The sequence below is a fragment of the Copidosoma floridanum genome, unplaced genomic scaffold (genome assembly GCF_036245765.1).
Source record: "Copidosoma floridanum isolate Cflo_tuat_1 unplaced genomic scaffold, Cflo_Japanese_pri ptg000032l, whole genome shotgun sequence".
NCBI lineage: Eukaryota > Metazoa > Arthropoda > Insecta > Hymenoptera > Encyrtidae > Copidosoma > Copidosoma floridanum.
In genome coordinates, this window is record NW_028321909.1 from 7,424,466 (window position 1) to 7,438,611 (window position 14,146).

The 14,146-nt window shown below is 37.8% G+C and overlaps 1 protein-coding gene across 1 annotated transcript; it reads left to right on the forward strand.

Moving 5' to 3' along the window:
- The first annotated feature begins 5,745 nt into the window (after nucleotides 1-5,745).
- Nucleotides 5,746-12,236, forward strand: LOC106646691 (serine protease inhibitor 88Ea). Its single transcript, XM_014362798.2, has 4 exons — nucleotides 5,746-6,009; nucleotides 9,024-9,383; nucleotides 10,030-10,405; nucleotides 10,700-12,236. Exons 1-4 carry the CDS (start codon nucleotides 5,998-6,000, stop codon nucleotides 11,278-11,280), a joined length of 1,329 nt encoding a protein of 442 aa, XP_014218284.2. The 5' UTR covers nucleotides 5,746-5,997; the 3' UTR covers nucleotides 11,281-12,236.
- Nucleotides 12,237-14,146: the final 1,910 nt, after the last annotated feature.

A 14,146-nucleotide genomic window follows, 5' to 3' on the forward strand; every position in this document is an offset into this window, starting at 1 on the left:
GCGAATCAAATGAAAATTAACTAAATCAATGAAAATATATTTTATGGACAATATGTATTTACAGTGTAATAGAGAAATAAAATAGTATTTTAACAATACGTAGGTTGGTCATTTGATATATTACCACATTCTACTTTACTGTATTGTATTTTTTTTTTGTGCCTCTTGGTTTTCTACGTTACATCAAAACCTTTACTTTCTTCCTATACCACAGAGGTGATTATATACTGAGCGTACAATACAAATTTAAAAGTTTTTTTAAATAAAAAATTTTCTAATTTTTTCAAAGATTATCTAGCAATCATCAAATTGAAACTAATGAAAAATTTAAGAATCATATTAATTTTTTAAGTTTTAAATTATGTTTTTTTTAAATCAATACATGATCACTTCAATTTCTAGCTTAATTGCAGGTTTACCAAAATCGTACATATGTACGGAAATTGTCCATACAATACTCGAGGTTGTTAGGTGTTACCTTCGAATAAGTAAAAGCTAGCTACACTATACAGTGTAAGAAAGTCGAGGTTGTCCTGCTTACGTCAGCACTGTAGCAGCTTCAAGTATTGATTTTTCGTTGGATGTATATGACAAACTAGGATTTACATTATTATTTGAGGATTAATTAATTAGACTTTGTTTAAGGAATTGTATTGGACTATAAATAAGTTCGTATAGAATAAGGGGCATTGTTTATTTTTCAATGCTTTAAAATAATGTAATTAAAAAATCATATTTTTTACAAAATGATATTAGTTTCGAGTTAAATTTTTACAATATTTTTTTTCAGTATATCTACTGATCATGCAATCTGATTTTTCTTCTGTACCACATCAAATTTAAAATCACTAATACAAATTATTTAATCTCTACCTGTTCAGATTGTTAATTTTATTATTGAACTCCTAAACACAAAACATCATTTTACGTGAGGTAAATTTAACACAATTTGTCTTGTCTCTATTTTTTTCGTGACCTAAAAAAAAAAAAATAAAAAAAAACAAAAAAAAACATTGACTTACTTTTCACCGCAATTTTCAGAGTGAAAAATAATTACAAAACTCAGCAGTGCGTAACAAATTCATAAGTACGACCTTTACACAGTATTTTCCGCAACAATAACGAGACCAGTCAATACAACTTCATTTTACGTTCAAAAGTTAAAAAAAAAAAATTACGTTATTTATAATAACAATAAATCTTCCGTACATTAATTTTTTTCTAAAAAAAACCTCATCTATGCACACATACTTGGTGTCGCCCTTGCGTACATGTAAGAAAAAATTTTTTTTTGTGCTCGTATCAAATTATTTTTTTATACTATTAATGCAGAATGAAGGAGTAAAAATACAATAAGTTTTTTTGTCAAGCTTTCATGAAGTTTTATCGCTTTAAACCCTAGTATGCAATTGAAAATATAAAATAGCTAAGAACTTCAAGTAGTGTGATTTATTTCCTGATGCTAATTTATTCGAACAATAAATGCAAATATATTTTAAATACTTAAAAAAATTTTCTTTTCCGAAAATAGAGTACATTTTATTCGCTAAGAAATTTTTGTATTAAAAAAAATTTTAAGAAATTTTTTTTTGCACATCAAGTGCAATCTATTTCATATTTTTAAGTTTGTTAAAGTATTTGAAGTCGAGAAATTAAATACTTTTTCAAGCACTTTTTTTTTTTTTTATTTTGAAAAGTATTATTTTTGGTGAAAAAAATTTTGATTCGAACTGTGTAAAATGGTACTCTAAAAATAAATTAAAAATAAATACTTATGATGCAAGTTAAAAAAATTAACATGTTAACAAATAAATTTATTAAGAACGATTTTTAATAAAAAACACATGGGATTACAATTGTGAAATATCATGAAGAATTTCTTTGTAATTTTACAAAAAGTCTCACACGCTGTTTGACACGCTGTATTGTAGAGAATAATATCCCCATTATTTATCGTACATTTACATAAATATTGTACACCTTGTTACAATTAAAGTTTGTTTCCTATTAAAAAAAAAAAAAAAATTATTTTTATATTGATACAATAAAAATACCATACTAACAAGTGTTAAAATAAATGTGCAATGAGTACTTTCAGACTTTCGCAATTCGTATGTTCATATTTGCTATTATTTACCCGAACGGACGTGCGTAGACGATTATGTGTGCGTATAGCTCAGCGGAAAATCCCTAAGCGTATATTAAAAGTAGACCGTGATCGAATGTATTTCTCTGTCGAACTGCGATTATCCCTTTGTGTTATCCATATATCATGTAGGTTCTATTCTTTTGTTAAATTTTTTTCAGCCCACAATTTTTTATAATGGATCATAAAGTCGAAATTATCGTGGTGAAAAGAATGAGCAGTAAATTTTTTCCTTTGTTCAACTTATTTGTATTCAAAGGATTCGACTGCAGGTATTATGATAATCTCATTGTACATCATTCGTAATGAGTACATTAAATAATGCTGCTCCGAAGCACACCTCATGCGTTCATATTCATATTACATAAATATATTATATGTTCGTATGTATGTATGTATGTATACACGGAAATAATAACAGTTCAGAATATTTACTTGAATAAATTACTGAAATAGACAAATAATAATAATAATAATAATAATAATAATAATAATAATAATAATAATAATAATAATAATAATAGTAATACTGGAGAAAATAAGCTTGCACTTTACTGTTTTAAATTAAATTATAACAATAACAACCATAGTATGATAATTGCTATGGCTAAATGGGAATAGTAAATAATGGCATCTAAGTACAACTATAGGCTTATTGATATAATCATGCATGTCCTGAGCATGTCAATAAATGTCATTAAAAATGGGGTAAGGGTTGTTGTGTTAGCTTTGCAGTGGTGGTGGCTCGGATCCGTTCGTTCGCGTCTAGAGGGGAGGAGGAGAAGAAATACATCAATGACTGATAGTAAGCATATGTGTGGCTTATTTGTCATTTACTCAAAACACCACCAAAGGTCATTTGGGATAAATAAACGGGTAGGTGTAAGACAGTTTGTATACAAGAGTAGGATTTTCCCGAGTATACGTTCTAGTTCGGAGGTGATAACAATCGAGGTTTGAGGTATACTTTCGCTCTTATCTTACCTGCATTGTTTATGCGGATGGATGTAATAGGTATATGTTATATGGAGAACATGAAGCGATGCAAAAGAACAGTCCTGTTGGTACACAGAAATTAAAAATTTACAAGTTACAAATTTTCAGAGCGAGTCTGTCGACGTTACAATTACTTTCACTTATTATTACATTAACTTATTAGTAGATGTTTAGTATGTAACAAATTTTGAAAATGACTTGATGATTTTATGAGGCTCAAGTTATCTTTTTTCTTCCCCGCTGTATTCAAACTATGGTATCGATCAACTTTTTTCGCCTTTTCAAGTTGTTTGAAGCACTTTGCGTCAATATTAAAAATATTTAAACTTTCTTCGTAATTTTTTGTCAAAACATTCGAAAATCGTTTCGAAAATGGCGTTTTTCGTACAGATTTTTAAACTTTAAATGCGATAAGTGCTTATGAAAAAATGACGGCTATTTCCATTTGAAAATAATTTTTTTAATCACAAATTAAAAAAAAAAAAATGCACTCTCATTATCGTATGATTCGATCCAAATATTTGTATTGCACCATGTAATATTTGTGCCAATTCCGCCGGTACTCTCAAATGACTCGTATATGTGACGATACGTATGATATACGAGCTACGGGGGATGCCGATGATCCACTTTATTGCTCCGTTCCAACATTACCGAATGCAAAAAAGGACACTCTGGAGAGCAAGAGTGTTTTACCTTAACTTTGGATATTTCCAACAACAACAACGATCCATAAAACTCGTGCATGGGGAAATACGAGTGCACCGAGCAAAAGGCCATATCTTCCCTCGCGAGGTGGTGGTAGTGCATTCCCTTCCTCTTGCACATTGAAACGCTTACACGTACTGGCTTTTTTCAAGTATGTTGTCACCGGAAGGTGGAAGGAAACGATCGCTCTTGCGTGACGATTGAAAGGAGGAACAAAAAAAAAAAAAAAAAAACAACAACTCAAGTTGCGGGAAAACCCCGGGAATCGGTATATCCGTACGTACACCCACTTGCGCTCGTAGCATTGTTGTAAGGCGTCTTTTATGTAAATACATCTTCGTCTCGTGTCGAATGTATTGCGGTGATGTGCACGCGAGGATAGATGATTGAATTTCGCGATTAGTGCCTGAGCATGTCAGGACAACGTATGAAATTAGTTGGTATACTTATCTTTTTTGCGGGAAAGAGTTTCAAGTTGGGAACATTTAATTATTGTAAGTAGGAGGGAAAAGTTTTTTTTTTTTTTTTTTTTTTTTTTTTTTTTTCAAATAGCATTTGGTCAAACAAAATATATAATCATCGTGTACTTTCTTACAACTACATATTAAAACATTGCATACTGTTCGAGCAGTGACGATGTTTGGTATCACTCTTTTTTCAATATTTTGGAAGTGATAATCTAGTTCACCGAACAAATAGTGAGCATTTTCACCATTTCCTTAAAGAGTACATATAACAATGATCATACTTGTAAAATTAATAATTTTTTTTTTACATCAGATAAGCGCAGCAAATTTTAAATATTAAAGTTTATTGTAAAGTAATTGAAACCAAATCATTCATTACTTTTTTTTTTTTTTTTCCTCTGAATTACTTTTTTTTTCAAATTGTAATGGATTATTCGTATTATAATAAATTATAAAAGGTTATAAGTGAATAAAAAAAAATTTCTCCACACGAATAATGCATTGAATTTTCAGCAAACAATTATATTGCGAGAAAATTGGAAAATCAACAGTACCCAAGGCTGGTCACGGTTACTACTCTGGTTGAAATAATAGCGAGGAGCACAATGTGCCTTAAAACTGAATGGTCATAAAGACCTCGTAAGCAGTTTGCGCAGAAAACCCCCATATAATCTTAAAAATCTCTTTAACGATATTTTGTGAGCTCTCGTTGACGCTTTAAGAAATTTAACAACGAGAAAAAAAAAAGATATAATTTTCCAACATCGGCGAGGCAAATGATCTCTTCTAATTTATGAACATGAATAAAAATAACAATAATGTGTTTTGTCCAACTACGAAAACCATATAGCGAAACATCTCTAGACTAGAGCGATGATAAAAGAAGATAACCATGTTTGTTTCCCATCAATCAAACGAAGACCCTATACAACGCACTGATTAATCTGACACACGCACACACTTAAAGTATAAAAGACGTATACTGGTCTCTTTTTCTAGTTCGGACGAAAAGTTCGAGCAGATTACGTATACAATCTGCATCGCTGTATTACCTCATCCAATGCAACTCTGTTTGCTCCGCAAGGGACGATCGGTATGAAGTTCCAGAGGTAGTTATCCGGTCCCGCTCGTAAAATATCGACAAAACTCGAGTTAAGGGACTGAACGCGAACATACACATTATTTTTGAAAATTCGAAGCGCGACGCTCCCCTTTAAGTAAAACTGAAGTACCGAGAGAGCGAAAAGGAAAAGAAAAGAGGATCAAAAGATCAACGCAAACTTTTTGCCATGACGTCACTGTACACGAAAAAAAAAAAAAAAAAAAAAAAAAAAAGGAAAAAGGCCAATTGCAAAAAGCCAACAAGCGTGTGGTACTTACGCGCTACTCGTCGTCCAGTACAATGTGTACCGAGACCGGTTGTCCATCACACGCTTGTGGGAAAGGCCGCGTTTTCGAGCAGTGGGGAGGGATAAAAGGAAACGTCAGCTGCTCTCATGGATCAGTCCTTGACGAAGACGCGCTCGGGAACGAAGCGTCTCGCATACCAGTGCACCGGTACACCTCTCGTCTACCCTGTTATTTTGGTTTTTTTGGTTTTTTTTTTTTTTTTTCGTACAAGTACCTGCAGCAGCAAGTTTGTCCGTTTGTAATTTTTGGCTTCACTTTTCGACGACAACGATGACGCGATCGGTAAGTACCCCAAGTATTTGTACACTCGCTATGGTATGTGGGTGTAGGTGAAATTTCAAGGTATACGATGTATATTGTTTTGTCCGACACATCTCTCAAAGAGGAGCACGATCATTTGTTTATGTTGCGCGTACGTGGCACGATCGATCCCCTACACAATTTTTAATCTCCTTTCGTAACTGCTTACACATCTTACGTGTATATTTTACTTGCCACGTTTTTGCTCGTTCAATCTTTCCGATTTTTAATCATTTTCGATTTAAAATGTACTTTTTTGCGACAGACCTTTTGTAAAAGAACAAAATGAAACCGTAGATAACTTTATTTCGCGTTGGTTTCAATCAAATGCAGGTTCCTGTGGCATTTTTGTCACCAAGACAAACAGTGGATCATTTTTACATTTCGCATGAAATTTTACTTCAATTACCTCTACGCTTCGCCGCGGAGCAATTCATTTGTTTTTGTAATAACGTGTGGCTCGTCTTCGTCAATCACAAAACGAACAAAGGAGGCATCGGTTGCGCGACGATTCACATACTTTTGAGATGGAAGCGTTAGAGAGTAAATGCAAACGTTTCTTCCGCGGTATCGATTAAGCGAAAGAGCTCGTAACCCCATGTGCGTGGAAAATAACACCGAGTATTTAATAAAAAAAAAAAAAAAAAAAAAAAAAAAAAAAAAAAAATGCGATAAAACGTACGACGGCACAGAAACTCGAAGCGATGAGAGTTATCACGCTGTTTCGTTCTCCTAGCTCCCTCGAGAGAGGCTGTACAGTCGTTTGTCCGCGGTTCAACATCCCGACGCTGAGTTCATGTAAAAAATTAACGACTGCAATAAAAAGCGAGAAAACGAGATGAGACTCGGGAGAGCTCGAGCATAAACAGAGTGCGCAAAAACTAAACTATGAAGATACGCGTCGTCCAACTGCCGATTTTTGCTCGAGTGTGTAATTGGCGAATAGGTCTTTTCAACATACGAAAGCGCGTTTTCTTGGTCAACCACGACCTGTTACTTCATTTCTGAAGGTATAGACATGTCTTACAAAAAAAAATCGGTATTCGTGGTAGGACAATACAATAACTGCAAATTAAGTAGGAGCTCGACCATGCAAAGGCTGTTTTCGTACAGGTAAGTACAATCGAGCGTGGAAGAAGACGAAGAAATTAAATACCCGTCGTATACATACAAATACAAATCCCCTCTCTGTCACTTGTATCATGTCTTTACCGATACAGTGTATATAAGTGGGCACTTGTCGTTTTCACTTTCGTATACAGCTGTATATATTATACAGTAGGGCACGCGCGCGATACCAATTGGAGCGTATATGTACTCACAATCAACGATAACAACGACAGCCGGCGTTTTCGGAATTCTTAGGCTTGCGTCAGATAATGCGCGATATAACGATTTGATGCAATCGATTGGCTTGGCCTTTTTCGCGAAGATCGGTATTGATCGGCATAGGGTACAATGTTGGCGGCTTTTCTCATACTCGTGTCTGTTGTAAAATCGTGCACCACTCGAAACAAGAAGATGAAGATTATTAACAAGAGGCTTCGTGAATGTTGCCGTTTTTTTTTTTTTTTTTTTTTTCCACGATACCGGTTTTCACACGACTCATCGAGACAATTGTATGGCGTTTTTTTTTTTTTTTAGATTATGCGCGTATGAGTCATAACTTGTTTTACAATTCCACACAGGATGAGCTATAGCTTGTTCGTGTAACTTGTTTTTTCTCGATTATCCAACGACGCTGTTGTGGTTGACTAAAAATCGTATCGAGTGAATTTGACGAGATCGGGTAAGGTATACCATTTGGCTCGGAGGATAAAAATACCATTGGCGTGACGCATGAATCGAAACTTTTTGCTTTCAAAAGTATTCGAAACGCCTGACGCAACTCGTTACTTTCGTAATTAAAAAAAAAAAGAAAAAGAAAAAAAAACATAAAATCAGTGTCCTGCAACTGTTTATCCTCGATTTCGGAAATTTATACACGCGTTCGACCGGCAGTATTAGACGACCAACACACGCACACACGAGCAAAGTGCCGCTAGTTTGCTTTGTTGCTCGTCCTCTGATTTCGAGATCGCGTTGATTTCGGACACAGGAAAGCCGGACCTACATGTACAGTGCCCATCACACACGTGACGTCATTGCGACCGCGCGCGCTTTCACTGATGTTCCCTATATTATATATTCCAGTAAGTATAAGTACGCGGTTGGTAGAAAAAAAAGTTATTTTTTTTTTTTTTTTTTTATCTCCCCTTACAGGATACGATCCATCGATTACTGTAAATCCACGTACAACGAATTTTTTTGGTCCGTTACAAAGTGTTTTGATTCACGAAATGTATCGTTTTACATTGTTACGAAAATGTTTGGTTGATTGCAGCATAATTATCATCTTAAACGCATTGATTTCGTGAAATTTTTCACGATACCGATTTTTATACAAATAATAACACGCGACATGTCGACCAAACGTGCATGGAAACAAAAATCCGAGCGTTAGTCAAGAAAGTGGATCGGCCGCCAAATGCCGACACATGAGAGAGAGAGAGAGAAAAAAAGCCAGGTCGAAGCTATATACATTGGCCTGAAAACCTTTTCTCATACCATCTGCATACTGTTCTCTCGAAAAGCAGCGCGATTTTTTTTTCATTCGATACGTGTGTGTGTGTGGGTATAGCGATGCTTTTTGGCGAAAAAAAGAAAGTATCTAAGGAAAAAAAAAAACACTCAGATTACGACGCGTTGCTTTCTCTCGTCGAGAAAGTCTTTTCGAGTCGACAAAGCGTCGCGTCGCTTTATTTGGGATGTACGTGCGTATACGCGCGTGTGCGTCGAACCACGAGGATGGTATACTTTCGCGAGATCGCGCTTGATTCGTCAAAGTTTGGAAGAAAAAAAAAAAAAAAAAACACTTACAGACGAGCCACATTGAAAAGTGCCATTTTTAAAAGAAAAAAAAAATGTACCTCTAACAGCAAGCGTAACTTCCACAGGTCCGATTTCCTCATCTGTTGGGTTTGCTGGTGCTGTGTCTATTGTCCAGCAGCCACAGCCAATGTCTCACCGGCAACGACAACCCCAAGGTGATGGCGAACGACACGAGGACGCAGCTGAGCGGCGCTCGGCTCAACTTCGGCCTCGCGAGTCTGAGACACCTTGCCGACATCGAGCCCGAGGAGAACGTCTTCTTCAGCCCGCACAGTTTGTACGAAGCCCTTGGCTTGGCGTACTTTGGCGCGCGCGGTCACACCGAGGCTTCCCTCAAAATGGCCCTGCAGGTGCCCGACGACCTGTCCAAGTTGGACGTCGCCAGGTTCTACGCGTTCGAAAAGTCGGAGGAGCTCTTGCGCAAGGTATGGGTAATCGACAAGGAAAAACAAACGGCCCCTTCGTTTTGTTCCATTCGATTGGCTATTTTTTACTTAGGCTCTAGATTATTGGTATATCGCTAATCGAGATTACGCATACTTTGTGCCTTTTTCTGCATCTCCTTTTCATTCCTTTTTGTTTGTCTATAGAAAAAGAGTTATTAAATTTAATAAACACTTACCATTTGTAGAATATATGCTGGATCTACATAATTAATATTAACAATTTATGAAAATTAATGATACTTTATGACGTTCTGTCAACAAATTTTTAAACAATATAGGATATAAAATGTCTCCTGATGTGAAAGTGAAAAAAAGAAATAATATCAATAATCAACAGAAAAGGTACTTTGTCACGAATTGGCTTCCGGTTGAACAAAAAAAAACTTGAATGGCTACATGATAAAATCACCGAGTCAACAATATAGACGAGGCGTCTCAGCGCGTGCTGGGTTTTTTCGTTCGAGTCGCGAGAATTTAAATGACTGATTATTCGCTACAACGTGAGGATCGATTGACATTCCGCTGTCGATCAAACTATAGCCAATCGATAAAAATGACAATAAATTTACAACGACGACAACGATCGCGCACTCGTAGAGCCCAATACAAGGTTGGTCATTTGCAGAAGGAATCCGGAAGCGACTACGAGTACCAAGTGGCGAACCGTTTGTTTTTGAGCGGCGAGAAAAAAATGCGCGAGTGCATGTTCGACTTTTTCGGCGATGAGCTCGTGCGCACCAACTTCAAGTCCAACCCGATGGCCGCTCGCGAGGCCATCAATCAGTGGGTGAGCAACGTCACCCGCAACAACATCCGCGACTTTTTGCCGGCCAACGCGATCGAAGAGAGCACCGACGCGGTCATTGCCAACGCCGTGTACTTCAAGGGGCTCTGGCAGAGCAGGTTCGACCCCAAGATGACCAAGAGGGACGTTTTCCATCTGGGAGACAACACCATGACCACCACGCTATTCATGAGGAAAAAGGGACTGTACAATCACTGTGGGTTGATTTTCTTTTTTTTATTTCTATGTTTTTTTTGTTTTTTAATTTTATTAGTGGTACTATAAATAACCCAGGGGGTACATCGACATCGAGATGAATCGAAGATATTCAAAGTCAGGGGCCATAATTAAATGGTCTATTATCTTAAGAATTTATACAATATTTTTACGTTTTTGTTTTTTTTTTTGTTTTTTTTTTCAAGTTGATTTTAGTATGATCAAAAAATGATCGAAAAATCCATGAATGAATCACCGTTACAAAGATATAAAAAATGTCCATGTACAATTGCAGTGTCATCCGAGGAGTTGGGCGTTCATATTCTGCAGTTGCCCTACAAGGGAGACGGCATCTCGATGTACATCCTCCTGCCGCCGTTCGTCACCACCTCGTCCCAAGCCCGTTCGGCGGACAAGCCAAAGCTGGACGCGATACAACAACTGTTGCAACGCATCTCCGACCCGTCGAGCCAAAACGCCAAGGAGCTCCGCGACATACTCGACAACGGCATGCAGTCGCGCGACGTCGAGCTGACCATCCCCAAGTTCAGCATGGAACGCGAGCTCCCGACCAAGGAGCTACTCGACGCCATGTCTGTCCACGGCGTGTTGGACCCGAGCGCGAACTACACCGGTTTCACCAAGGACGGGGAAAAGGGCATTCAACTCGGCAGCGCCCTGCACAAGGCCAAAATCGAACTGACCGAAGGTGGCACCACCGCCGCCGCTGCCACGGCTTTGTTCACCTTCCGCTCGAGCCGGCCCACCGAGCCGGCGGTCTTCAACGCCAACCACCCGTTCGTCTACTTTATCTACAAAAGGTCGACGCAGGCCATGCTGTTTGCCGGTATATTCCGCAAACCTAACAAAAAGTAGACCCATTTTTTTATAGGTTATGTTGTTCCCCCTCCCCTGACGTTTATTAATGTATTACATCATCCGGGCGGTGCTGCGCGCGTGCAAGAGAGAGTGTGTGTGTAATATACATATATGTGGCGTCTCACCAGCGAGTAGAGCCCTAGAGCCTGAAGCGCGAGAGATGTGAGACGCCACATCTATACTTATATTGTTGGTTATGTTGCGTTCGAATCTCCGAAGAGTAAGTATAGTTCGGATAATATATATACACATATCATTATATTGTCGATGATAAGAAGAGTGGATTATTATTTAAATTATGATTTTTGGAGCTTGAATTTCGAGGCTCGGAGTTTGTTTGTTTGTTTTTTTTTTTTTTTCCATCATTAGCTGCCAAAGTAACACACATCGAAAGACAACTAATCTTTGTAATTAAAGTTTGATTCATGTTCAGATCTGCATGTACATAAAGAAGACTAACCAGTGCTGGTTTATTACGATAAGTTTTTCATAAAGAGTTGGACAAATAATTCGTAAATGTTCATAGTCCATAAAGTATTGTTTTTCATTTTTTTCTTACTAATATCAGCGATCGAGACGGGATTTTACTGACCCGTTTGAGCATTTTTGTAACTACATTTCCATAGAACCACTTAATTTCAGTACCAACGACTGAATCACTACATGTCAATCCGATTAATACGTTTTTGAATTTCTCTAATGAAATTATTTTGCTTTACCTTGTACCTTGTACATATACGCATATATATATACACTTATTATGTTGTTTCAACATATATACACGTTAAATACAATATATTCCTTTTTGTCGCACGAGAGGAACACAACACCAAGGTGCGTCCCAAGCTTTATTATTAGGTATGTATAATTTCCTACAGTCAACATCATTATATTGAAGTAACAAATCGCCCTTTTAAAGGCTATAGAAATAAATCATATCGAAAAGTCAACAACATGATCGTGTTTTTTTTTAATATTCATCGCACGCCCCTTGAACGTCACCAGTCATCTCCTCCCTCTCCTGCGTCCGATTCGTCGTGCAATTGGCATAGATATATCGTATAAAATTTGCGTAATAACCCGCGTAAAAATTGTTAAGTTTGGCCAAACTTGCGCAAAAGTTCATGTGGTCAATTAACGTTTGGCCAAGCTTGGGCAATGAGAAAATCCCAAACTTGGATTTTTGTTGGAATATTTGACACAAGTTTAGCAAATGTTCATCCAAACGTCTAAAAAATTAATTTGTTGCATCAGTATATTAGTTGATCTGCATATACGACTTACGAAAAATATTGAGTAAAATGTTCCAACAAAAATCCAAGTTTGGGATTTTCTCATTGCCCAAGCTTGGCCAAACGTTAATTGACCACATGAACTTTGGCGAAATTTTAACCAAACTTAAAAATTTTTACGCGGGAAGTACACCCCACTCAAGCTTCTATGGAAAAACTTCATGGTGAGATCAGGGACATTCGACGCTTTGCTCCTGAAAACCCAAGGTTCGAGTGCGTCGTGGCACATCTTATTGCGGGGAACTCGATGGTGGGTAGTGGTGTCGCTGCGGCAGCAAATTTTGCCAAATGTATATATATATACGTGGGAGTATAACCAAAAGCCCTGAAAGTCGAGTGGACGTGACGTGGTTTCCCCATCCGCGAGCTAGCACTTTTTGGCAAAGATCTCGATGAGAACGTCGACCTTGTGGTTGTTCCTGTTGACAAAGTTGAAGACGACCTTGTCGGACCCTGGACCCTCGAGGACGCGCGACTCCACGGCGTTTTTGTTCTTGTCCGGGAAGTCGAGGGTGACGCGGGTGACCCCGTAGTCCTTGGGTATGTCGACAGTGCCGGTTACGTGGCCGATGCACTTGGGCTCGGCGGCATCGATGACGAACTTGTGCCTGTAGACGAGCTGGTCGGCCAGGTCTTGTCGTCCACAGACTATCCGCGTGTCGTCGGTGTCCACGCACTCCGGCAACGGAAGGGAAGAAGTCGCTGCCAAGATCGAGGCCAAAATAAGCAACACCACAACTGAGCTCCTTGGGTCGGTTGACGCCATAACTATATGGTTATTGGCCTTTTCGTTGCGGCGCTTATACTATACACTTGACTTGGTGCTTTCCGTCTTAAACCTACACTGAATCCAGTTACAATGGGCTCTACGTGTGCTTGCATGGTTGTCGACCCTCTTCGATAGCTTATCTTATCGTACGATGTGGGTATGTATTATTCAACATCGGGAGGCCAAAGTTCATTCTGACGGTGAACGCGGAATTGTCGTGCATCGGCGATGCGATTATGCAAAGATAGAAGAGATTTATTAAAAAAAACATAATAATAAATCGTTTGAGAATGAGAAGAAAATGGTAAGACGACGCGTTGTTATATACGAGTGGCTGGTTGTGAGTCAATTACCTGAACAAACAAAAGTGAAAGGCTGGTCGAACCAAATGAACATACAATAACAACATATACACCGGGAAATTGTACTAAACTTTAAAAGTCAGTGCGAGACTTCCAAATGCTACTTCAACATCAAAATGGCCTTCGATGGTGACGACGGCGAGTGTTGTCGAAAACTTGACTAAACAAAACAACATACTTTCTCTATAAACCAGTTTCAGGGTTAATTCCTCTTTCGCTTCCTTAAGGTTACAGATTAATTTATAACGATACTCTTCCAAACAAATTGTCCAACATAGATCGGTAAATCGAGGGGGAAGCACCGTACACACCGATCCTATTATACATACTATAATATTTCTGCGGACGCATAGGTCCCCCACAGCCAACTAAAGTACCAAATGCGATTTCTCTCCATAGCAACAACCAACAAACAACACGCTCACACGCATCGTCGCACT